Genomic DNA, 27595 nt, shown 5'->3' on the forward strand with positions numbered 1-27595 from the left:
TGGATCACTCAGTGTCCTAAGTAGCTTGAGGAAAAGAAAAGACAGAAAAGAGTTCCCATACCTAACACACTGACGTTGAGGATGCCTTGGTTTGTGCCGACAAAGTCAGGGGGGTTGTTAACATCGCAGATGTAAATTCCACTGTCTGTTGGCTGCACATGCGAGATAGTGATAGACGCATTACCTGGAGCATTGGATGCTACAATTCGATCTTTAAATTGCCCAAGGGCTGTACCTTGTCCACCTTCAGAATAGTAAATCTAGGACAGAAAAATAACAGAAATGAGAATGGGGAGTGTCCAGGAATAGGATAAGCTACATGAAAGCTCTTTCTATCTCATGTTACCTTTAATAAGAAGGAGCATCTTACCCCCACAGGGAACAGGTCCCTGTGGTCAAGGTTTCTCAACTCAGTGGGGCACTTAATTTTCTCACAGTTGCTCACAGTCCTTACCTCATTTGCACCTCAAAGAAGCTCTGTGATGTCATTAGGGCAGAGGTTGGTATGCCTATCTTACAGAGGAGGAGACAGCTGGAGTTGACAGGACTGAACTGCTATGCTTGGGCTAAGAGATCGAGATGCTTGTGGATGAGTCTACCTGTAGGAAACTCATTATATAGGATGTAAATGTCTGATGGGAAACCAAAACCATCCTTTCATTTTTTACCACTTTATAAACTTTCTTTGATTTGAGTTTTCTTTACCCAGTGAAACTACCCGGTTTTCCTAAAAGTTCTAATGTTCATGCTCCTTTCTTACACGCATACTCCTTTGGATAAGCAAATGGTTTGTTCTGCCTATCAGAAGAGTGAGATTTCAGAGCAGAAAGGCCCTCGAGAAATCATCTGGTCCCATCCCCTCATAGTGGTGGTGTGAAGATGAAACAAGGTAATTTTATATATCATTGAGACAAAGAAGGGAATTTAGACCCAGAAAGATTAAATGACTTATGTAAAGCTACAAGGATCCATTTCTTATTATAATTTACTAGACTTAAAGATCTGTATTCTAGTCCCATCTCCATTAAAAAAAACATGAATACTTAGATCATGATGCCAGCTGTGGGAGCATCATGATGTGGTAGAAAGAGGCCTGGTCTAAGAGTCAGGTGGCCTGGATTTTAGCCATAGCTCTGCCTCTGACTGTGACATAGGGGAGGTGGCCTCTAGTCATGCCTCCATGGCAACCTGCTTTGTGATAAGAAACAAAGTTATTTAATCTCTCCAACCTTTTATTTCCACATTTGAACGAGGAACCAAAGCAATGTTTTCCAAAGTATGATATGCATTCCCCAAGTATTAGTACTTACATTGATTTTACATGGTACATAAATGAAAACTTACACATTTTAATGTGTATTAGAAAGAAACATATCTTTCTAATACACACTTCAGATCTGTGTCTTCATGGATATTGTTGCTTAGGGTGAGGCTAAGGTAGATATTTTTAATATTTTAAAAAAAACAAATCAATACAGAAAACAACATTAAGTAACTACTAGTGATGGTGATACACAAATACGACAAAAATCATGAAGACCGTACATGAATGACAGAAGCTTAGGAATCAGTGGACTAGGTAATCCCTGAGGTCCCTTCATAATACAGACCTTCTATGTACACACTTTGTTAGCTTCATGTATGTAATTCAAGTGATTGTTGCTTATCGTTCAATAAACTGTTATTTCCCTAGTCCAGTGAGACTAATTAATATTTTCATAAAACCTACTAAATTTTATGGGCCTTACAGTTCATTTAATTCACTCCCCTGACTTTACAGAAGAAACTGAAGCCCAAAGAGGTGAAAAAAAAAATGACACACAAAATTAACAATTGGGACAGGTCTACAGTCCATTTCTCTTAATTCCTTGTCCATTGCTCTTTACCTTAATAGGTGGTGAAAGAGGGAAAGCAATTAGAAAACCAAAAGATATTGTCTAGATGAATTCAAATGTATTCTCCTATAAGCAGAAAGTCAATATATTTTTAAACTAAGGTAGAAATGTAGATTTACAGGGAAAATTTTATAAAACGAGAAAACAACTTATCTCTCTTTGGTTTTCTAACATAAACATGCTTTCTTTCCTGCCCTAAATGTAGCCATTTATAATTCATTCATTCATCCCTATTGAAATCACAAGTTTTGCCCAGAGTGGTCTTGTTTGCCTTACAAACCAGAAAACCAGAATCAACTCAAGGAACTCAAGCAGGACAGGGGAGGTTCAACTCATCCAAAGTCTATTACCTTCATTTGAGTTGATACCCATGCACCCACGCTAACCAGCTCTCAATTTCACTAGCTAGCATCGGGCCTATTTACTTTCTAATCAACAATTTGAGGTCCTGTTGTCTCTTACTTGGAATCCATTCTGCTGTCCATTAAGAAAGCCCTTTGCAACCTAAACATCTGGCCAGTTCCCCAGCTCCCAAGAAGACAGGTCATCTCTGTTTTATACAGTCGTTTGATGACATCACGATGAGCTATAACATCGGTCCTGCCTGAGGTCCACAGTAAGTCCCAGAGGATCCAGGTGAAAAGGACCTTGTTTCTGCAGAGACCAGGGGACCAAGAGAGTGTGTTTTAGGCCAAGACCAGGACATAAAAAGAAGCCGTGTAAAAGTCTTATATTGGGCATGAATCAAGATGAAATGAGCAAATAAGCAAGGAGGCCCTTGACCTGTAACTTACCTATGAAAAGGAATTTCACTAACCTTTCTGCCCTAGCTCCTCACACTGCAGTCTAATAAATTTTACCCTCTCACAAATGACACTAAAGGGCATCAGGGATAGGAATGGGGGTAAGGAGGAACAACAATGGAGATTTAAAAGAGAAAGGCCTTAGCCTCAGGTCGCTGTATGAGAAAGAATGTCCCCAGGGCTAGACAGCAGCCAGACACATAGATGGAGGGGTTTTCTGTTAGGGGAAGTCCACGCTGTCACACTGTCTTTGTAAAGAGAAAAAGAAAGAAATGTTTTCCGAAACTTCTTATCTAATCACACAGGAAGGACTGCAACTTGATTCCATTTTCCACAAAAGAATGGTTCTTTTAAAAATCAAAGCTGAACAATGGTGAGGACCTGGCCCATGAGGATTGTACACTTTTCAAAGAAAGAATATTGTCAATTTAGAGATCAAAGCAATTGAGGTCTAGGAAAAGCCACGGATGGTCAACAGGTCACATCCTTGGGGGAGGAGAGGGGACTGTGAGTCCTGCTTTAAGAAAATCCATCCAAGTGTTCCCTTAAGCGTTGCTTGTTAATTTTTTACCCATTTGCCCTTCGTGCATGTGTTCATGACAGAGTGCCCTGCTTTCCCCCAGGGGCCTCTCTGCCTGCTCCTTGGTGATGCTAGAGGCTGATATGTGAACTCACAATAGCACATTACTTTTAAGACCCTCTGAGATGGCTTAGTTCATGGTTTCTAAGGCTAAGGAGCCTTTAGAAGCCAGATGGATATTAGAAGTATGGGAAATGGCTGGGAGGGGCTGGTGGATAGTGGTAAGATCATAAGGGATAGTGGGGACTGTGGTAAAATGAAGAGCCAGTGCAAACAAGGCATTGAGACTGTTGGAACAAACAAACAAAATACTGGATGTCCAACCAAAATACATCCACTGGCCAAATCTGACCCAGAGGCCTCCAGTTTGCACATTCTGACTCATCCTCTTCTATTACAGAGAAGGACAGTGAGCTCCCAATAGAGAAAGTGATTTTCCCAAGGTCACACAATCAATTTACAGTCAGACCTGGAATCCAGACCTCCTGATTCCCACTGAGTACATTAAGATGGCATTCATAGTACTGCCCGAGATGAGAAAGATGATTCCTGGGCAACCTTCCTTCTTTGGGGCTATTCCATCCCCTACTACAGCTCAATCTTTCTCCTGCCGATTGTTGCTATTCATTGGCATGGAGTGTGCCCTCAACATTTGCCAGCTGCAGTTGTATGCCCCTCAGTTCTTTGCAGAGCAGCCTTTTCCCTCATTCTGTGCCAAGTTCCTCTTCATATGTGCAGCTGGGAGCCAGATTTGTCCTAAAAGATTTTTTTCCTCAGTTCTGTGACACTGCTGTCTAACTAGAGGCTTGGCGTACCAAGAAGGGTTGAACAAATTCAGTCTGTTTTCTATTTGAGTCTAAGTTGGAGATATAAATGCCTTTAGCTTCCAGAGCTGCTTTTGCAGGTTCCTTCTAGGAATGTGGAGGGCATGGAAGTCCACAGCAAATGATCCGTTTTTTCTTTCCATCTTCTTGCTTTCCTGTACTGCTTATAAAGGGGCTAGCTATCTATAGGGGGACAGGTGTAAGGTGGCAATGGTCTCAAGCCCAGAATTCTTTCTGGACTGTGCTGGGGGCCTCGGATTGCATATGGAAGGAATAGAATGCCAAAAGAAAGACTCTCCTGTCCCCAAACCACTTTCTTTCCAACTTGCCATTTGCCTAACTGGCCATTTGAGTGGCTACTTTTGGGTGACAGCATAGAAAGTCCTTGCTTAAATGCATTTCTTTGGAAGAGAACAAAATAAGCTATCACCAATCCCTAACACCTTAGCATTCGATTAATGTGTCAGATTTAGCAAGAATAGACTCCTGAAGGAATGGGACATAGAATAGATAAACTTTGATGGGGGAGGCATTTAGAGTTTCTAGCCACCACCTGCTAAGTGCCAGTAGTGACTCACAGTCATGACAATCAAACCAACACCTTCTCTATTTTCAAGTGCCCCTGAGGAGATGGAACACCCCACCACCACCACCACCATCACCGACATTCAAGAATCATTTAACGTAATGCTACTTGTAGAGGACAGTCCGAGTTGGAAAATCTGTGAAGCCCGAAAACGTGAGGACACTAAGTCCTGGGAAAGAAGTTGTTCAAATTATGTCTGTGTTGGAGATATGAAGATGGCAAAGGGTTTCTTCCACTATGAATATTCTAGAAAAGTAAGTACTGTCTGAGAGACCCATGCTAAGCAGGGTCAATGCATGTTCTGCTCATGGACAAGTGAGGTCTCCGTAGTTTTACCTGGAACAGGCTGGGTGGATGAAAAGGCCATCTGTGGGACCAGAGAGGCATCAGACCCCCCAAAACTTCCATGTTACCCTGCCTGTACCTGGCCTAGAGTTTTCAGCTGAAATTCCCCACTGAGGGACTGACTGTCTGAAGCTGTCCGTATTTTTTGAGAGGAGGGCTTCTCTGAGAGGAGGACCATGCTAATGAATATCTTGGCCCTCCTGGTCATAAGACTTATGGGACACTTCCATAGTCTTTATTCATCAAAGGAACCCCTTGGAGGGGATAGTCAGGAAGAGATAACATCCGCCCCTGGGTATTGAGAAATCCCAGGCTTCAGAGTCAATTGCTAATCCAAAACAATGGTTTGGGGGAGAAGAAGAAGAGCGCATATGGCAAGAGCTGGCCACTGCCCTGGTCAGGGCAGCAATAGGGCCCTGAGCCTGTTGGAGGAGGCTAGAAAGAGTTCCAGACATGGACGTGAGAAGGTAAACTCAAAACTGTCCCAGTTTTGTCAGGATCTAGTGCGGACTTGGATGATTACCAAACACAGACACTCCCATACCAATCCTAAAGCTGGTGCCAGTGCCCCAGAGACTCCAAATAATGAAGGGGTCCAGTAGTACACCAATAAGTGTTCTTACCTGAGAGGTCCAGCTACATCTTCCCCGAGCGTCTCTTGCATGCGCCATTTTTAGACACTGACTGACTGCCTTTTCCTCCATACCCTCAGTACTGAGGCACGGGCTGTGCTGTGTTTGAGCAGAAATGGGTGGATCTGAGAGCCGAAGCTACATGTTACACTACATCAACCCAGGAGTTGAACTGAATCACTCAGTGGTCAGTCTGGCAACATCTTACTCCCATAAATGGCAGAATTGTCTAATAACACAGCAGTCTCTTTTTATCACCTCCAAAATGTCCCACCAGTAATCACTAAATTAACATACAACATGCACTACAGAATTTTGAACGCATAAAAGTGCTCAAAGAGGAAATAGACTTGAAATGGAGGACAAATCCCATTTTGAAAAATACCATCTTAACCCAGAATGTCTGCAACCTCTTGGTTGAGCAGGCTCTCTGTTCAGCGATAACGATCAGGCAGAGAAGGAGCCTGGGCCCTCCCTTTAGCCACAGGGACCCGGCAAGCAGTAGAACTGGAAACCAGTCTTGGGCCAGGATGTCCTTGAAGAGCTCTGTCCCAACTGTTCAGCTGTACTAAGTGTATCTTATTGGACTAGTTTCCTGAGTGCCCATGACCCAGTCCCTCTGGTACACCAGAGGTATAGATGGAGTAGGGATTCTTCAAAATCACCATTTGGTGAGTGTTGATGCTAACAATAATAGCTGACATTTACTGAATGCTTACAGTATGGAAGGCTTCCTAGTACTTCAGTAGCATCACCTCGTTTAATCTTCAAATGAAACCTATGAAGTAGGTAAGTACCCTCATTTTACAGACGGGAAAACTGAACTTCTGAAAGGTCAAGTAACTTGTCTAAGGTCATCCAGCCACTAAGTAAGTGGCAGAGCAAGGAGTAGAACTGACACCTATCAGAAGGTTTCCACTAGGGCTCCAAAACTACTCATTTGGCAAAGCAGAAAGAAGCACATGCCTGCAGAACATGGTGGGGGGGGCTCCAATTCTCTAGAAATATAGTCCTAAAGGTGTTTGTAATGGGGATCTGGCTAGGGTAAGCTGAAACAAGACAGGAAAACAGGAGAAGGAGAAAGTTTGTCTTTCAGGAGGTGGTTTTCACTGTCCCCAAGCCAAGAGCTGGCCCTACTTCACCTTGTCTTCCATGTAGCTAAAGCACAGGCATTGCACGGGTCTCATGCAGTTTTAAGATCAGGGAGCATGTTCTCCCTGATCCAGCAGCTCAATCCAGAGGACCTCCTTTGATATGGGCATCCTAAAAGAGTAGATATCTTAAAATACTTGCCCCACCTGTACCTGACATTCTGGAGAATGAGGCAAATGGCAAGTAAATAAGCTACTCAATAAATATTTATTTGTTAATAGATTTTCTTTTTGGAAGTGCTTCTAAGAGGTGTCCTGAGCTCAAGCCACACTCAGTTCAATCACTTATATCTTCTTCCCCTGCATCTCCAGGTCTAGAAAAAGCTCATTGCTGGTCACAAGATCCTTCAGCCTTGCAGCTCCCTCCCAGCTCCTCACTAGTTACACAGTTCAACCAAGAGGTGGCCTTTTAAATTCCAGTGTCAGAAGAGGCATAAAGAAGAACTTGTGTTTTTGAACTCAAACTGGCCTCACCTGGCCTCCAAGCAGTTGAGGACATCTTGGTTTGAGTATCAAGCATAAAACATTTCAAAATGTATTGGCTGAGCCTCTCTAAATTTAGCCCCTACCAGCAAAATGAGAAGAACTTCAAGCGTACAGATAAAGAACGTGTTGTTGAAAAGACTAATCAGGAAATTAAATTTTAAAAAGGAAGAAAGATCATGCAATTATTGTCATCCACAATCTGAGTGCAACCTGCAAAGGAAAGTGGTAATTTCTTATAATTTCTTAGTTAACTCCAACATGCAAGGTCTTGGGTCAGGACATTTTGGGTGATAGAAACTGGTAGAATCACTGTTGGTGGTGGTGCTACTGCTGCTGATAATCATAATAGTGTTTACAAGGGATAAAATTTACAGGGTTTTTAAAAATTTTTTTTCGAGTGTTTTCACATGCATTATGTCAGCTGATTCTCCATGAGTATTGCTGTCCTACCATATTTTAAAGAGAGGCACAGAGTGATTCAGATATTTGTCCAAGGTAACCAGTACTGAGCAAAATTGTTTAACTTTGACTAGAGGGTAGCAGTGATGAAATCTCCCCCTGAATGATGTTTCCTGCTAAACAAATGTTCAGGATCTCCAGTAAAGAGAGGACTCAGCACCTCCAAATGACCAGTGATGGCTGAAGCAAAACGGCCAAGGTGTGGCTTCTCCAAGCTAATGCCCTCTTTCTTCTCCACCTCTACCCCTAGGCCACCCCCAGCCCACTTAATTTGCCTTTCCTCTATCTTCCTACTAATCGAGACTATTCCTTTCCTCCAAAGCCCGACTCAACTGCATTCAACTATTTCAAACCACACTGATATGTCTCTTCTCTAAACTCCATTTTGGGTTGTGTACATCCTTTTGAGAACCTGATGAAAGCTATAGACCTTTTCCCTCAAGAGATGTGTCTAGGCACATATGGCATACAGGCCTCCCCCCCGCCCACACACACACACCTTCAATCCTTGGACTAATTTAAAGCGGAAATTACCCTCTAGACCAGATGAAGGAAACCTGGTAATAGGCAGATTGCAGTTGGAATCATTCTCCTCTCTTGACTTTCATCCACCTTTGTCAGGCAACCTCTTCCCCAGACTCTATGCCTACCTGCCCTATCCCCTATCTCTACCCTTATGCTGTCCTTGATTACCCAAGATTCATCACTGCTGTGGTTCTTCTCCACCCATCTGAGGAGTCTCATTCTGTCAGGACTCAGCCTGGCATGGTGAGCAAGCCCACTTGACAGGAAAATGCCAGATATTTAGTTTGGCAGTGGTCTGCAGATCAATTAGGACTTGACTTCTGCAAATAATAGGGAAATATTTGGGGGGAAAGCCCTTTCAGAATTACTGCTCGTTTCACCTGTGAGAAGAACCATTCTTGTTTACTCTAGAATACATGATACACTTGATTTTAACCTACACAGAATTGAGATACCAGGCTATAACTAAATATGAAGAGGACAAAGGCAAAGTCACTTAGATGATGGTCTTTCCTAAACAGCTATCTTCAGCCTCATTGTTTCTAAGGTGATACCCCTGTTGTCACTGGCATACCATTCTTTCATGCATCTACCCCAACAGTTTTCAGTCAGCACTACCAAAGGGGAAGAGTTTAGGGAAAGTGTCCTTACGGAAGTTAGCTGCAACTCCTTCTTATGGATGAAAGACCACTGGATGGAAAGCTTGTCCCGGGAGGCCACAGTGGTGGTATAGATGCAGACGAGAGTGACATCAGATCCAACAGTCACGGTCACAAGACTGTCTGGGACGGTCACTTGCACCACACTAACCTGACCTGAAAAGATAATCATCAAAAAGACAATGGTACACACTCACATTCTAATGACACTTTTTCATCACAAAATACTTTCAAAGACATCTTATTAAAGCGAGGAGGAGAAGGTCGAATGAACCATACAGGAAAGCTGAGCAAGCAATTGGGTGGGGAATGGAGTTTCTAACAAATTACAATGTGAAGATACTCAAATCCTAGGTGATGGTGAGGTAATGACACAGAACTGGGTATCTCTTCTGTGCAAGGATGGCCTTACACAGAGATTCTTAGAGTTGTCTGGAGACCCATAGTATTAGTCCGTTTTTGTTGCTTATAACAGAATACACGGCACTGGGTGATTTATAAAGAAAACAAAATTTATTGCTTACAGTTTCTGAGGCTGGGAAGTCTAAAGTCCATCTGGTGGTGGTGACAGTGACCCAGGGGTCTCACATTGCAAGATGGTGGAAGCAGAGAGAGCAGAACAAGAGAAAAGACAGACTCTCCTCTTCTTTAAAAGCCCTCAGAACCACACCCCTGTCCACCACTTTTAATCCATTCACTACTGCATGGTCCTACAATCTAATCACTTCTTTAAGGCTCCATCTTTCAAGTGCCATAATAGGATTTCCCACCCTCTTAACAGTCACAGTGAGGGCCAAGTTTTTAATACATAAAACTTGGGAGACAATTCGAGCTTCAATAATTTTGGGGGGACATAATTCAATCCACTACACCCATAAAGGTTTGTTTGTATGGAGAACAACCATCCCAGTTTTCCCAGGACCAAGAGAGTTCCTTGGATGAGGGACTTTTAGTTTTAAAACAAGATAAGTCTCAGGCAAACCATACAGGTTTCGCCAGGACTTTCAGTGCTAAAACCAGGAAAATCCCAGGCAAACCAAGATGAGTTTGTCACCTTATCCCTAAGAACATTTTGGGGAACTGCAAAATCAAAATTATATTTATAAAAATACTAAGATGTTATTTTTCTTTTTCACTCTCATCCTTTCATGAATGTACAATGGAGTTTTCCAAAAGCTACATGACAGGTAATGATGTCATTGCTCTGGCAGCTAATGGAATGTGTTTTTATGTATTTTCTGTATAATTTTTTTTTAAGTTTTAATTTCTAACACAGTAAGTATAGATAGAAATAACTCACATAGAAAAAACCTCCTTGGGGTCCTCAATAATCTTTAACTGAAATTTTTATTAAGATAATTGTAGATTTACATGCAGTTCTAAGAAATAAGACAGAGATCCCATGTACATTTTACCCAATTCCCCCAATGGTAACATTTTGTAAAACTATACAACAGTATCACAACCAGGTCACTGATATTGTTACACCCTCTGATCTTATTCATATTTCCTCAGTTTTCCTTGTACTTGTGTGTGTGTGTGCATTTAGTTCTATACAATTTTTATAACATGTAGGTTCACGGCTGCTCACTGGCTGAGCGAGGGGCGGGAGCAACACAGAGGGTTGCGATCCCGTGGCCGGTCCCGGTCCGGTACGGGCGCGACACTGAGGGTTGTGATCCGTTGCCGGTCACGAAAAAAGACAAAAAGGATAAAAAAAAAAACAAAAAACATGTAGGTTCATGTATCCATCACCACAGTTAAGATACTGAACAGTTTCATCACCACAAAGATCCCTCATGTTGTGCTTTTATAACCACACGCACCTATCTCCAGCACCCAGTCCCTCTTCCTAACCATTGGCAACCACTAATCTGTCTTCCAGTTTTAAAATTTTGTCATTTCATAAATGTTATAAAAATGGAATCATGGCAACATTTTTGGATTGGCTCTTTTCACTCAACAAAATTACCTAAAAATTCACCTAAGTTGTTGTGTGTATCAGTAGTTGGTTGCTTTTTACTGCTTGGTAGTATTTGATGGTATATATGTTCCACAGTTTGATTAACCATTCATCCATTTAAGGACATCTGGGTTGTTTCCAGTTTTTGGCTATTGAAGAAAACTGCAATGAACATTTGCAAACAGATTTTTGTGTGAACATAAATTTTCATTTATCTGGGGCAAACGCCCAACAGTGCAATTGCTGGGTCATATGGTAGTTGCATGTTTAGTTTTACAAAAAACAAAGACACTTTTTCAGAATGGCTGTACCATTTTACATTCCTACCAATAATGTATGAGTGATCCGGTTTCTCCCCATTCTCACCAGCATTTGCTATTGTCACTATTTTCTACTTTAGCCATTCTGATAGGTGTGTAGTAATATACCATTGTGGTTTTAACTTTCATTTCCCTAATGGCGAATGGTATCAAACATCTTTTTATATGATTATTTGTCATTTGTATGTCTTCAGCGAAGTGTCTATTTATATCTTTTGCCCATTTTCTAACTGGATTGTTTACTTTTTCTGCAGTTGAGTTTTGAGAGTTCTCTGTATAATCTAGATGCTAGTCTTTTGTTGGGTACACAGTTTTATTTCTTCTTTGTAATTTGTATGCCTGTGATTTCTTTTTATTGACTAATTGCAGTGGCTGTAACTTCCAGTACTATGTTAAGAGTTGACATCCTTGACTTATTCCCAATCTTAAGGGAAGAGTATTTAGTCTTTCACCATTAAGTACAATGTTAGCTGTAGGTTAACTGTACATGCTCTTTATCAAGTTGAGTTAATTCTCCTCTGTAGTGGGTTGAACTGGGTCCCCCAAAAGATAAGTCCTAGTCCTAACCATCAGTATTTGTGAATGTGATCTATTTGGAAATAGGGTCTTTGCAGGTGTAATTAAGTTAAGAATCTTGACATGAGGTCATCATGGATTTATTGGTCCTAAATTCAATGACTGTTGTCCTTATAAGAAAAGGGAGAGGAAGAATTGACACACAGACACACAGAGGTAAAGGATATGTGAAGATGGAAGCAGACATTGGAGTGATGTGTATACAAGCCAAGGAATGCCAGGAACTGCCAGCAGGCATCTAGGGGAGAGCCATGGCATGGATTCTCCTTCAGAGACTTCAGAAGGAACCAACCCTGCCAACAGTTTGATTTAGGACTTTTAGCCTCCAGAACTGTGAGAGAATAAATTTATCTTGTGTTAAGTCAGCCAGTTTGTGGAAATTTGTTACAGAATCTCTGGGAAACTAACATTACCCTCTATTTTTAAGTTGCTGAGAATTTTTATCATGAATAGGTATTGGATTTTGTCAAATGCTTTTTCTTCATCAATTAATATGATTATATTTTTTTTGGTTAGCTTGTTGATATGGTGGATTACACTGAATGATTTTCTAATGTTGAACCAGTCTTGCATACCTGAAATAAATCCCACTTAGTCATGGTATATAATATATTGTTATATATTGTTTGATTCAATTTGCTAGTGTCCTGTTGAAGATTTTTATCTAGGTTCATGAGAGATATTTGTCTGTAGTTTTCTGGTTTTGTACCGTTTTTGTCTAGTTTTGGTATCAGTAATAGTGGCCTCATAAAATGAGTTGAAAATGCTCCCTCCTCTTTTATTTTTTGGAAGAGAATGTATAAAATTTATGTTAATTATTCTTTAAATGTTTGGTAGAATTATCCACTGAAACTAGGCCTGGAGATTCCTTTTGTAGGACTTTTTAAATTATGAATTCAATTTCTTTAATGATTATTGGGCTATTCAGACTATCTGTTTCATATTGGGTAAGTTTTAGTAGTTTGTGTTTTTTCAGGAACTGGCCTGTTCTAAGTTGTCAAATATGTGAATGTGAAGTTATTATATTTTAATTACTGCAGGATCTGTAGTGATATTCCATGTTTCATTTCTGATATTGGTGATTTCTGTCTTATTTCTTTTCATTTTTATCAGTCTTGCTAGATATTTGTCAATTTTATTGTTTTTTCAAAGAACCAGGTTATTGTTTCATTGATATTTTTCTATAGTTTTCTTATTTCAATTCTGTTGGTTTCAGCTCTTTATTATTTCCTTCCTTCTGCTTGCTTCAGGTTTATTTTGGTCTTCTTTTTCTAGTTTCTTGATGTAGAAATTTAGGTTGTCAATTTAAGACCTTTCTTCATTTCTAATGTAAGCATTTAGTGTTAAAAATTTCTCTCAGCATTGTTTTAGCTGCATGTTACATATTTCAATATGTTGTATTTTTATTTATTTAACTTTATGTATTTTTAAAATTCCTTTTGAGAATTCCTCTTTGATCCATGAATTATTTAGAGATGTTAAATTATTTTAATATCTATGTGTTTAGAGACTTTTCTGTTATTGAATTCCAGTTTTATTCCATTGTGGTCAAAGAACATACTCTGTATGATTTCAATTATTTTAAATTTGTTTAGGTTTGTTTTATGGCCAAGCACATAATCTATCTTGGTGAATGTTCTACAGGTACTTGAAAAAAAACTGCATTCTGCTGTTGTTGGGTGAAGTGTTCTATACAAGAGATATAATTTAAAACACTGAATAAATCAAGATGGAATCATAAAAATATTTAATTAAATTCTGTTAGTTGATTGTCTTTCAGATCTTCCATATCCTTGCTAATGTTCTGTCTACTAGATTTATCAGTTTCTGAGAGGGGGTATTGAACTTCTCAACTATAACTGTTCGTTTGTCTCTTTCTCCCTTTAGCTCTATCAGTTTTTGTTCATGTATTTTGAGACACTGTTGTTTGATATACCCACATCAATGATTGTTTTGTCCTCCTGCTGGCTTGATCCTTCTATCATTAGATAATGTCTCTAGTAGTTTTCTTTGCTCTTAAGTCTACTTTATCAGTTATTAATATAGCTACTCCAGGTTTTAAAAAATTAATATTTACATGATTTATCTTTTTTTATCCTTTTACTTTCAATACACCTATTCCATTAAATTTAATGTGAGTTTCTAGTGAGCAGCATATAGTGGGATTTATATTCAATGTAATTATATTTAATGTGATTATTGATATATTAGCTCATAAGTCTGCCATTTTATTTGCTTTCTGTTTGTTTCCTTTGGTTCTTATTCCTCTGTTTCTCTTTTCTTGCCTTCCTGTCAGTTAAACACTTTTCATGATTCCATCTTGATTTATTCATAGTGTTTTAAAGTATATATCTTTGTAGAGTTTTCATAGTGGTTGCTCTGAGTATTACAATATACATATGTGAGTCATAACAATCTCCTTGTTTCCATATTTTACCACTTTGGGCAAAATGTGTAAACTTCGCTTCCATTTAGGTCCATTTACCTTCCACACTTTTATTTATTTATTTATTTTTTTAAAGATGACTGGTAAGGGGATCTTAACCCTTGACTTGGTGTCATCAGCACCACGCTCTCCCAAGTGAGCCATGAGCTGGCTCCACCTTCCACACTTTTAAATATCATTGTCCTGATGGTGTTATAATTTTTGTTTCAATGATCAAATATGATTCATACAACTCATGAGTTAAAGGACAATCTATTATATGTTCTCATATTTCTACTCTTTCTGTTTTTCCTTCTTCCTTCCTCATGCTCTGAGATTCTTTCTTTTATCATTTACCTTCTGTTTCAAGAAATTCCTTTAGCTATTCTTTAAGAGCATATAAATCTTTTCCTTTTCCTTTAACTGAGAATCTCATTATTTCTCTTTTATTCCTAAAAGACAGCTTCACCAGATATGTATTCTATTTTCTGTCATCTTTGCTCTACAATTGAATCCATCAACAAGTTTTTCATTTTTATTATTGTATTTTTCAGTTCTATAATTTCCATTTGTTTCTTATGGGGGGTGGCAAACAATCATGTATTCAAAAAATAATTCTAAGGGGAAAAAAGGAAATTGAGGGTGAAACTATAGATTAAAAGTGTCTTCAGAGAAATAGTAGACAATTGCAATGTATGGATCTTATTTGGATTCTTGTTTTCTAATTTAAATTTTTATTTTTAATTGACAAATAATAATTGTATATATTTATGGGATACAATGTGATGTTTGGATATATGTATACATTGTGGAATGACTATAGTAAGCTAATTAACATGTCCATCACCTCACATATCTATCATTTTTTTTGTAGTGAGAACGTTTAAAATCTATTCTTTTAGCAATTTTGAAATAGACAATACATTATTATTAACTATGGTCACTTTGCTGTGCAATAGGTCTTGAAAACTTATTCCTCCTGTCTAACTGGAACTTTGTACCCTTTTGTAGTCTTTCCCATTCCCCACTCCCTCCCCTTCAGCCCCTGGTAACCACTATTCTACTATGAGTTCGACTTTTTTAACTTCCACATATAAGGGAGATCATGCAGTATTCATACCTGCTTATTTTACTTACCATAATGTCCTCCATGTTGTTGCAAATGATAGAATTTCCTTCTTTTTTATATGTTTATAACTTTTCCTTTACTGCACTTTTCTATTTTTTTGCTTGTTTTAAGAGAATTTCAGTTGATTGTTGATGCATTTTTATGATGGCTACTTTGAAATCTTTGTCAGATAATTCCAACATCTGATTCATCTCAATGTTTGCGTTTGTTTATTGTCTAATTCTCATTCAAGTGGTTTTCTTGATTCGTGGTATGACAGATGATTTTTGATTGAACATTTTTGTCTACTATGTTAGGAGACTCCTATTTAAATATTTTATTTCTGTAATATTTATTTACCTTATTTATGTTTCACACAGAGGTCTTGGCCTATTTTTGCTGGCTGTGGTTTCAATGGCAGTTTAATTTTCAGGGTCTTTGCAGTGTCATTTTGGTCTGTTTGGTTTATGTGGTATCACTGTGGCTTCCATTTGTCCCTGAACATGTTGCCTGAGGGAACAGAAAGGTTTCCCTAGGTCAGGCTGCCAGGTGTCTCTCAGTGGGAGATGAGGATAATGGGACACATCTACTGGCTCTTGCAGCTGCCCTGGTGTTTCTGAGGGAGTGAAGAGAGTCATAGACCCACAGAGACAAAGAGCCTTTCCAGCCTGGACTGCTTGCTACAGCTTTATCCCTCCTGTCCACTCCACCCTCCCACCTCAGAATCCCTAGGTAGGTGTGGGGCATCTCAGGCCCAGTTGATAAGGAAAATGTTTCTTTTGTCCACTAATGTTGGTGGAGCTCTTGATGATTCCTCTTTGCCAGTGGTGTTAAGCTCACCTGATGTTGTCAGAGGGACTCCATTTCAATCTGGGAGAGGAATGAGCTTACCTGGGCTACCCACTGTTACTAGGATGGGGATCAGGAAATGCCAGGATTGGACCTCCTTCTTCTGCTGGGCAGGAGACATAAAAAACCCTGCCTCTTTGTTTTTCCCAGGGTCCTAAACCAGTTTGCATTCTTTTTATCACCTTTCACAGTTTTCCCTTTGTTGTCTATTGCATTATTTCTAGGGTTTATACTTGTGCTTATAAGGGAGAAGAAAGGAGAAACATGTCTATACCATATTGCCCAGATTATAAATCTCCCTCAATTTTTTAGTGTAAAATGGTCCTGAGACCACAAATTTTGAGAACTGTTGGGCGTACAAAAAGAATGAGGTAATTAGCTTCCCGTGTGATTTGGAGGCACACCAAAGAGCTCCTTACCCCAAAATCCAGCCTGCCACTGTACTAAAACTCTCAGTGCAGTGGTTGTCCCTAATCCATGGGGGATAAGTTCCAAGACCCCCACAGGAGGCCTGAATCTGTGAGTAGTACCAAGCCTTATATATACTATGTTTTCTTCCTGTACATATATGCCTAGGATAAAGTTTAATTTATAAATTAGGCGCATTAAGAGATTAACAACCATAATAATAAAATGCAATAATTATAACAATACACTGTAATAAAAGTTATGCACATGTAATCTCTCTCAAAATATCTTATTGTACTGTACTCACTCTTCTTGTGATGATGTGAGATGATAAAGTGCCTACGTGATGAGATGAAATGAGGTGACTGATGTAAGCATTATGTTGTAGTGTTAGGCTACTCTTGCCAGTATCATTACTCTTGTGCTTTGGGGCCATTATGAAATAAATAAGGGTTCCTTGAACATAAGCACTGCAATACCATGACAATCGGTCTGATCACCAAGATGGTTACAAAAGTGACTGAAGGCCTGGGAGTGTAGACAGCATGGACACCCTGGACAAGGGGATGATTCACATCCTGGGTGGGATGGAGTAGGACGGTGTGAGATTTCATGATGCTACTGAGAATGGTGTGCAATTTAGAACTTATGAATTATTTACTTCTGGAATTTTCCATTTAATATTTTTGGGCCACAGTTGACCACAGGTAACTAAAACCACAGGAAGCAAAACCACAGATTAGGGAGGACTACAGTACTATATAAACACTTTCCAAATGGCTGTAATAGGTGACAATACTTTAGGTAACACTATGGAGGCACTGGCTCATCTCATTAATCTGATTAATCCATTACAAAGTCAGAGAGAAACGGAAAGGACACTCTTGGGTGGGAGGGGGGAGAGGGAGGAGGGAGGGAGGTTTCGGTGATGGGCCATAATAATCAACCGCATTGTATATTGACAAAATAAAAATTTAAAGGAAAAAAAAAAAAAAAAGTCTCCAGGATGGTACATAGGATTGGCAGGTAAGTATCGGAAGAGAAGGTCAAGTTCAGAGATGCTCTCTATTCTGCAGGGAGGCTTGAGCGAGAGCCCTAGCTACCTACAGGGTTCCAGAAACAGGTGGGGGAGTAAGGGGTGGGATGAGGATACAGAGGTCATGAGAGGTTTAGAAGAAATTGTGTCGAGAGTCAAATTCTTGTCCCCCTTCCCAACTTTGCATACCCAAAGACTTCTTGATTTCTTACAACGGTCAGACAAAAGGAACTTAGGGGATTGACAAATATTTTTAAAAAGTCAAAGAAAAAGCAAACTATTGTAATGATTACCCCTGGCTTCCTGGATTCAATAGCTGCATTCTCTGTCACAGCCAGGTTACTGGTCCAGCTGCTTTCCTGCCAGAAGCTGGCTGTTTACATGGCAACCAATGTCTTGATGAATTGAGAAAAATGATTTAGTGTATACACGAATGCAGCACCTTCTAACTCCAGGCAGTTTCTCTCTTCCCAACGTTCTCCTCCCCATGCTTTCTTGGTTCCCATAATATCTCCTCCAAAGAGCAAACTGGACTTCAGAATGCAGCTATTCTTTCTGAGGAAAACTTCACTGGAGAAAGCTGGTTCTCTCCATTGGAGGAAAAAGGGGTTCCCTCCTGCCCTCAAAAAGCCCATTTCATTTCTCCTGGAAGTTAGCTACATCTCTAGCTGTGCTTAAATGATGACTTCCAAATGTCTTTAAAGAGTCCAGAGTAAAAAACAGAACTGGGGATCTGGTGACCATTAAAGTTCCCAAACTTTTCCATAAAAACAGAGATTTTTGGAGATATTATTTGGCCATAATTTTTGTTCTACGGTTTCAGTCCCAGTATCTGTTATTTAGCTAACAGTGGGAACTTATGACCAGATAAGGAAAAAAAACAAAAACAAAAAACCTTTGATGGCCACTCTCAACAAAAGTGTTTGAGGGCAGAGTAAGCACAGGTCTCCCACAAGGCAAGCCATAGAAGAGGCTGTGGAGCCTAGTAACAAATATTTGTTGTGCACCTATTTTGTGCCACAAACTGCTAAACACAGGGGAAACAATAATGAACAAGACAGACACAATCTCTGCCTGCCATGTCAACACAGCAGGAAGCCATTTATAACACAGACCAGAATGGAGGTGAATGAAAATCAGGGTTTGGGAACTAGAAATCTGTTCAAACATTTCCAATATTTTTAAAATAAAAGATGTATAAATGTATAACTAATTTGAGATCTGTAGAGTTCAGTATTACCTTGGAATTAGGAAGCTAATTTCAAATTTAAAGTGAGATCACTTATTTTTAAGGTTACTATTTGTCCTGTAAATAGGCAACAATTGGCAAGGCAAAACATCCTGACCAATTTTATTGCCCAGATTCCCAATACTCAGCATCATAATTCTTAAGTTCTCAAGAAAAGATGGTTTTCAGACATTGTCCAACTCTAATATAGTAACAATACACTTCAGAGCTAAGAGCTATATATTTCCATATAAGCTTTTTAAAAAGTCACATCCCTCAATTAGTACACATTACTTAAGCCTTTGAGATCACCCTCTAGCCCAGTGCTGTCCAAGGGAACTTTCTATGATGATGAAAATGTTCTATCTTTACACTGTCCACTACAGTAGCCACTACCCACATGTGATTATTGAGCAACTGAAATGTGGCTTATGAGGCTGAAGAACTGACTTTATTATTTTACTTAATTTGAATTAATTTAAATTTAGATAGTCACATGTAGATAGAAGATAGTGCAAATTTAGTCTTAAACCAGAGGTAGTTCTGTGAGTGTCAGGGAGAAAAAAAGTTCCCTTCCTTTGGATTAAGTCATTTTAATTTGAGAAATTATTTAAAAATTGAAAGTCAGAAAAATTTTTACATTAACAGGACTGTGAGTTAGAGCAAACTAAAGATTAGTACCTGATTTAAACAAAACTGCAGTTTCCTTCACTGATCCTACTGAACTAAAACAAAAACAAAAAAACAAAAATGTGTATGTGTTTGAAATACGTGTGATTTCTTTTAAAAATTCAGTGCTTATTATTAAAGGAAAATAATCCAAGGTATATACACTTAATCAACATTTTAAAAGTATTTTAAAATATCTTCTGTTTTGATGATTGTTCATTCATTTATTTAATGCCTACAATGTACTTTGGTTATAAAGTTTAATATTCTCTTAATAAACACAGCGAAAATATCCCCCAAATAGCCATATTTAACCTGATGCATTTGAAGTGATTTAATTTTTAGCTACTTCATGTATAATTGCTTCATTTTGAGTTAAGAAATATTACAACCAAAAGGTCACTCATTTTTCAGATTTGACTGCAAAACCAAAGTTCAAATATGTCACTGCTTTAAAATGCATAGCACATACCTCCAGAAAATGAAAAGTAAAACATTAACATATCTTTCTAACAGGTAACTAATACATATTATGAGTACCTAAAATGACATGCATGAATTTTTTGCAGAAGAAATTTTTAATTAAATTTCTTATCCTGAATTAAAATGTAACCTAAGACTTCCTAAGAAGTCATTAAAAGAAAATCTGTCCTGCTTAGTTATACAGAAAAATGATTTTAAATATGTATACGAAAATCATCTTTGAATGTTTGGAGTTTGGGAAGGTGAATCCCAAATAATCTTTCAATAAACTTTTACTATATGCCCACTATGTGTCAGGCACTGTGCTTGACCCCAAAAAGTGGCATCCTCTCTGTAACAAGTCCAGGTAGCATGTCAACTTGTACATTGAGGGAAACATTATCAGTTGTCCCACAGCCATATCTGGATCAACTAATGGACACTGCTAAAGTCATATATAGATTACCGAAACCTTCCTTTCTCTGACTTCCATACATACGTAAGCACAAACGACAATATTTTATACCATATTTCCATTCCCGCTGCTGTACTGACACTACCATATTTTGCTTTGGGTTAGCTAGATCATATATGTGTAGATATACAGTGTATACTATACACCAACAAAACCAGTTATAAGGTAATTGAATAAAAAACTTTCTGAAGTATTTACTGGTCATTCTGATTGAGTCTTGTTCTAAAAGTTACAATCAAGTAAGATCCTGACATCATGCTAAATAACAACGTTTTTAAACAATAAAAAGTTTGTATACAAGGTATGAACCCAATTTTTAATGTAATATACACACTTTCAAAGAAAGAAAATGGTAAGAATTTCACCCAAATCTGAGTGGTAAGATTGCACGTAATTTTCATTTTCTTTATACATTTCCATATTTTCCGACCTTTCTACAATGACCATACCTTACATTTATAATCAGTAAAAATTACATGTATGTTAGTTACAGTAGAAAACATTCTTGCAACTGTCCCAAACCCCCAGTCTTGTATTGGCTGGGATAAGACCTTACATAGGGAAGTAAATGTTGATTCCAGGCGTGACCTTAGAGAACTGCTGCAGAAGGCCCAGGGGTTGACCCAACTGGCTAAAAACTGGAAGCTGTTTAAGACGGTACAGAGACTTTCACTGTCTAAAGTTAAATGTAAGTGAATATTCCTGGAGAAAAAGGAAAATAGTAACATGTGTGTCCAGCTCTAAGGCCTGGTTAGGTCACAGGATAAATGCAGTATTGCCTTCTGGTGACTTTTGACTCCATACAACATTTATGTTTAAACATTTAATAATGAACATTTAAAGAACTATTACTAAACACCGGATAGTTTTGAAAGGTAAAATTTTTTTTCTAATTATAAAAATAGTATAGTATTCTTTATGGAAAACCTGGAAAGTATGGAAAATCTGGGGAATAAGACCAAAATAATCTATAATTCCATCACCCAGAGATACCAAGTGTGAGCATTTCAGTATATAACTTTCTAATAATTTATGTGTATCCTGCTTTTTCACTTAACATTTTATCCAGAGCATTTTCTTATGTCCTTAAATATGCTTAGTTGGGGCCGGCCTGTGGCTAACTCGGGAGAGTGCAGTGCTCATAACACCAAGGCCACGGGTTCGGATCCCATATAGGGATGGCTGGTTTGCTCGCTGGGTGAGCATGGTGCTGACAACACCAAGTCAAGGGTTAAGATCCCCTTACCGGTCATCTTTTAAATAAATGAATGAATGAATGAATAAATAAATAAATAAATATGCTTAGTAAACCTCATTCTAATGACTGCCTAATATTACTGATGATTTAAGGATATCTTCTTTTTGGGTAAACAATATTATTTTATCTACCATGGACGTAATTTATCATAAGAACAGATTCAAAATGTATCTAGTATTTGAAAGAACTAGCTAAGAGATTTTCTCAATTAGTGATCTCTCCTGTGTCTAACCAACGTTAGGATTTTGATTCTAAAAATGATTTTGTTCTGTTCAAATCCCTAAGGTCACCCATATTGCACACAACGATAAATCACTCACATGTTTTCCAAAATACAGACTTAGGATTGGAAAACCACAACTCCCTAAGAAATATTAGATAGTAAAGCACTTAGTAAATCTCTGTTCTTCGCACATGTAAGCCATGGCAGGCCCTCCAATCCAGGCTCTGCCCGCTGTAGCAACACAAGTGAATTACAGTGAGCTTAAAGGAAACACTAAAGTAAAACAGAGAAAAAATTATCCTTAGCATAAACTTCGAATTGTGAATAAATTCATTTGTTTACCTTTCAAACTAATTAAAGAAAGATACTGTGATTTTTTTTTCTGAGAAAGTTATAATTCAGAAGCTCCATAAACAATTATATTATAGGCTGGTCCCCCAAAATATCAGTATAGCACATACTTGCTGAACAAGAGTTCTGAAAATTATTCTACTCAGCATACTGATCATGATTCCTTTGAAGAACACGAGCAGAAAATTCTATGTAAAAATTTGCAATTTCAGTTTAAAAGGAAACTCCATTTCCAATTATCTTTGGTGGTTCGAAGATCCATTCCTTACCTGTAAGGCAGTTTAGGATCAGAAAGACCTTCCAAAATGCGAACACCATTGTGTTGAGTTTCGTTGAGAGCAGCAGGTGCCAGTAGCTTGCCTGGACTAGGCTGAGTCTCAAACTGGCTTCTTCAATCACACCGAAGTTTGCCAGGCTTATCTACTGGGCATCACCAAGCAAACATGACTCTTCGGGCTTACTTATTGGGTACAGACCATTCTTAGAGCAGATTTGTGTTTCTTTGAAACACTTTTCATGGGGCGTGTTTCCTTGATATATTTGCTACTGTGTTAATAATAAACCCGCCTATTTAAATTCTTCAAGCTCTTTGTACACAGATTCTCTAAGTCTCATTGTTTAAAATCAATCTTATTAAAAAGTTGTACTTGTAGGGGGGGGCGGTATAGTTGGAAGAGAGCCTATGCAAATAAAAGCTGACAAGGCTAGTAAATTTCAAACATTTCCATGAAAGTTTTACAGCATTGATTCACTAACCTCCTTTTACAAATTAGTTACTAAATTGGTGCTATAAGGTTTCCTGGGGAGATGGGGTTCACAGGAAGGGCACAGGGGTTATGAAGCGAAAAAGCGTTCATTTCCATGCGAACAAACTCTGGACGTGTCACTCTTTTTTGAAGCTCTGGCAGGTGTTACTACCCTTCGCCAAAACTGGCAGAAGAATGAATTACATGCTCACGTCTCTAGGGTTAGAAACCTTATAGCACTTATTCACTAACCTAATTTTGCAAAATCAGGTTAGTGAATAAATGCTTTAAGACTTCCATTGGATGAGTCTGAATTTTTGCAGAATTAAGTTACTGAATAGGTGTTATAGGGTTTCCTTGGAAAAGGGAGTTCACTAAGAGGGCAGGGGAGGCTGCACAGGTAAAAAGCCTTCATGTGAACATGAACTTCTAATAAAGTTCCTCTCATGCTTACGTTATCCTGAGAAACCTAAGGCCTCCTTTGCCTCTTCCCATGCGATCTCTTAAGTCCTGTTGTTTCAATCTTCACAGTGACTCTCTGACTTGTTCCTTCTCCAATCTGCTGCTTCTATCTTGGTCCAGATAACTCAGCTCCTCGCCCCTGGCCTACTACAGAAGCTTCCTAAATGGTTTCCCTGACTTCTTTCTCCTTCATCCTATGTACCAGCCACAGGCCAATGTTCCAATTCTAATCAAGCATTTTCAGTAACACCATATGTGAACTCTTTTATCAAGTCCAAAGTCCTTAAACTGGATTCCCAGCCTTCTAAGATCTGGTCCTCACTTCATCTGAACTTTAGCCATGTTAAATCATCCATCTGAAAAATGCTGTCAAGATTTACTGCCTCAAAGTATTCAGACACATGAAATACACACAAGTTTAGGTGATATGTTTTATGAACTTTACAGGAAATACTTGACCCCATCTTACCTTAGCAAAGCTAATTTCCTGCTGCTTCTTAGAAAGCTATTTTGCTTCCATCGGGCCTGATTCCTCCTTGCAGCCTTCCTCACCCATGCTCATGTCTAATGCCAAATCTTGGTTCCAAGTGACTTCCATCACTACTTAGAACTTTCCCCTCACTCCTCTTGTTATCCAACCACATTCTTAGCACAGATCAATCATGCTTCCTATGTGAGGATTCCAATGAACCCACATACCACTCCTCTCCTGGCTCCCTTTACCATAAATTCATATTGTATTTAGAGCCAATACCCTACAGTTGGCACTTGATTGTTCTCTAGTAGTTTCCTATTTATTAACTAAGTCTCCCCCAAATCTAGTGACTGTGAGCCCCTCCGGGGCTGGGACCAGGTCTTATACAGGCAGTGCCCAATTTATGAAAGGGTGTGTCCAAAAAATGTACTGGTAAGCTCACTGATTGGCCCAAGAATACATACGCCTACAGAAGCAACGTTATAATGGAAGTCTCATTCCCAGACTTACGTAGCCTTCCACATAAGTAGAAGGTATATAGTCTAATACTGGCTTGGATTCTGGGAGCTGGGCCATATAGGGAAGGGGAGGAGGAGATGGAGCAGCAGGTGGCAGAGAAAGAATGTTCCTTTCCTTTCCCAAGACGGGTTGTGCACAAAACAACGTTTTTTTCCCAAATAACCATTGCATGTCTCGGACACTCACCTTCCTTTCTGTCCCCCACCCTCATAGTTCCCAGGCTCCTTGTATCCCTGGGTTACCCTAAGGGAGAGTCTTACTCCCCAGAATATCCCATGCACCAAAATTACTTTTTTCTTTCCATCTCTAGTCCTCCCAGAAACACTCCCCCTCCTCTGCAAAAGCAGATATCAGCTCCGCGTTAGGAGGGAAAGAAATCAATTTTCATGAACATTCCCTAACCCGTTTGCCCTATTGAAAATAGATTGCTGGTTTTCTCCATATGAATCTCTGATCAGGAGGATGAAGAAATGCAATAAAGAGAAATGGTATGAGGGAGGAGGTTTGCAGGGGAGGACAACTTGTAGCATAGCCCTCTGGAGCTCCACATCAGCTCTCAGCCTTGGTTCTGCCTTGACCTCTAAGTCCACCAAGTCTCCAAAAGACCCATGGTTTTCACAATGGCTCCCCTGGAAGTAATACTGGCATTTCCAGTGGTGGGGAGGTGGGATGGGGAAAGAAATCTGTAAGTCTAGTGTTTGTAAACCAGGGACTTCCTGTGTTTTCTTCCATGCCCCATAGGCAACCATAGTAGGGTGACCATATAATTGATCATTAAAACTAAGACACTTTTAGGGCCGGCCTGTGGCTCACTTGGGAGAGTGTGGTGCTGATAACACCAAGGCCGTGGGTTCAGATCCCTATATAGGGATGGCCGGTTAGCTCACTTGGGAGAGTGTGGTGCTGACAACACCAAGTCAAGGGTTAAGATCCCCTTACTGGTCATCTTTAAAAAAAAAAAAAAAAACTAAGACACTTTTAGGGCCGGCCTGTGGCTCACTTGGGAGAGTGTGGTGCTGACAACACCAAGTCAAGGGTTAAGATCCCCTTACTGGTCATCTTTAAAAAAAAAAAAAAAAACTAAGACACTTTTAGGGCCGGCCTGTGGCTCACTTGGGAGAGTGTGGTGCTGACAACACCAAGTCAAGGGTTAAGATCCCCTTACTGGTCATCTTTAAAAAAAAAAAAAAAAAAAACTAAGACACTTTTGAGAGTGAAAAGAGCACTATTAGTAATTACATGGGACAAACAGCATAAACTGTGACAGTCCCAGACAAACCTGGATGTCTGGCCACCTACCCACAGGGGAGTGCTAGACACAAAGTAGGTGCTAAGTAAGCACTTGATAATTAATTCAATATGTCTGAGCTGGGTGGCCCTAAGATGGGTAGGGTGCAGGGTATGATTTAAGGGCATCGCCAAAATCTATCTGCACCAGAGGTTTTCATATGAGCACAAAAACTTTGGAGGATTTAATTAAAATACGTATACTGTCGTTATGTGAGATCTAACTGGGACAAGAAGAATTCTGTTAAAACAAACTCAAGGAGATAATATAAATTCTCTGCTTGGAACTGAATTTTGATGTTATTGACTATTGCTCGAAAGAAGTGGGCAATTAACCAGCACATAAAATATTAAATATCCTTTGCATTTTTATGGCACTTTATAATTTTTAAGCTGCTTTTCCATTTTATCTTTGCAACTGACAGAAAAAATAAATAGAGCAGGTATTATCTAAATTTTCCACATAAGAAAACTGAGTCAGAAACATTGCATCTTTCCCAAGGCCACAAAGTACGCATTAGAAGCTGTTCCCATCACATCGCACAGTGGCACAGAGTGACTGTAATGTAACAAATATGCTACTGCCCCCAGGATTCTCCCTTGGGAACTTTCAGAAATACGTAGTTCCTGATTTATCCCTCATTTTTTTTTTACTTAAAAATTATAAAAGTAACACACTTTGACTGTAAAAAGATTTCGAAGAACAAAGAAGTATACAGAGGAAAAAAGTCCCCATTCAGCCACCCGCACATGTAATCCCATGCCCAAGCTCATAGGCAACACGAGTTTAGCATTTTTCTCAGACCTTTTTCTATGCATTTACACACACACACGGTTGTTGTGCTTTTTTTTAGCATAAAGGTGATCATACTGTACATATTGTTTCATAGTTTGCTTTTTTTCTCTTAAAAAACATTTTTATTATCTCTTTCTATCACTATATCCAATGACATCTGTAGATCTACCTTATCCATTTTAGGGCTGTATGGTATTTCATAGTATGGATATACTGTAATTATTTAATCATTCTCCCATTGGTGAGTTATTAGATCATTTCCAGTTTTTCACTATTAGGAACATCTTTTGTCTAAATCTCTGCCCACTTCTGTGATTATTTCTGTAAATTAGGCCCTTAGAAATGAAACTGCAGGATCAAAGGGTATGGACATTTAAATTTTTTGGTAGACTGCAAAGTTGTCCATCAGAAATTCTTTACAAATCTACACCTCCATTAGAAGTATATGAGAGTTCCTGCTTCTCCACAGCCTCATCAGCAATGAAAATTATTAGTCTTTTACTCTTACTAGTATCATGGGTGAAAACTGGTATTGCTTCGTTGTTTTAATTCATATTTCTCTAATGAGGTTGAACCTCTTTTCACAGATTTACTGGCCTAACTCGTATGCCTTTCCTTGTGAATTGCCTGTTTATGACCTTAGCCAATTTTTCCATTAGGTTATCTTTCTTTTAATGTTAGAGAAGTACTCATATATAGTCATGTGTCACTTGACGGGAATATGTTCTGGAAAGTGCATACTTGGGCAATTTCATTGTTGTGTGAGCATCGTAGAGTGTACTCACACAAACCTGGATGGTAAAGCCTGCTGCACACCTAGGCTATATGGTACAACCTATGGCTTCTAGGCTACAAACCTATACAGCATGTTTCTGTGCTGAATATCTTAGGCAATTGTAACACATTTGGTAAGTATTTGTGTATCTAAACATATCTAAGCACAGAAAAGGCACAGTAAAAATATGGTATTATAATCTCATGGGACCACCATAGTATAATGCAGTCCATCATTGA

General features: G+C 38.9%; 1 protein-coding gene across 1 annotated transcript in view; it reads right to left on the bottom strand.

The window, feature by feature from the left end:
- The window catches only part of VSIG1 (V-set and immunoglobulin domain containing 1), a 99228-nt gene that overhangs the window by 10588 nt on the left and 61045 nt on the right, over nt 1-27595 (bottom strand). The window contains exons 6-8 of the mRNA XM_008582434.1: nt 22566-22716; nt 8938-9101; nt 62-260 (exon numbers count right to left, since the gene is read on the bottom strand). Coding sequence (XP_008580656.1) covers nt 62-260; nt 8938-9101; nt 22566-22716 — 514 coding nt within the window. The remainder of the gene's footprint in view (nt 1-61; nt 261-8937; nt 9102-22565; nt 22717-27595) is intronic.

The sequence above is a fragment of the Galeopterus variegatus genome, unplaced genomic scaffold (assembly GCF_000696425.1).
Source record: "Galeopterus variegatus unplaced genomic scaffold, G_variegatus-3.0.2 Scaffold2609, whole genome shotgun sequence".
In the NCBI taxonomy this organism is placed as follows: Eukaryota; Metazoa; Chordata; class Mammalia; order Dermoptera; family Cynocephalidae; genus Galeopterus; species Galeopterus variegatus.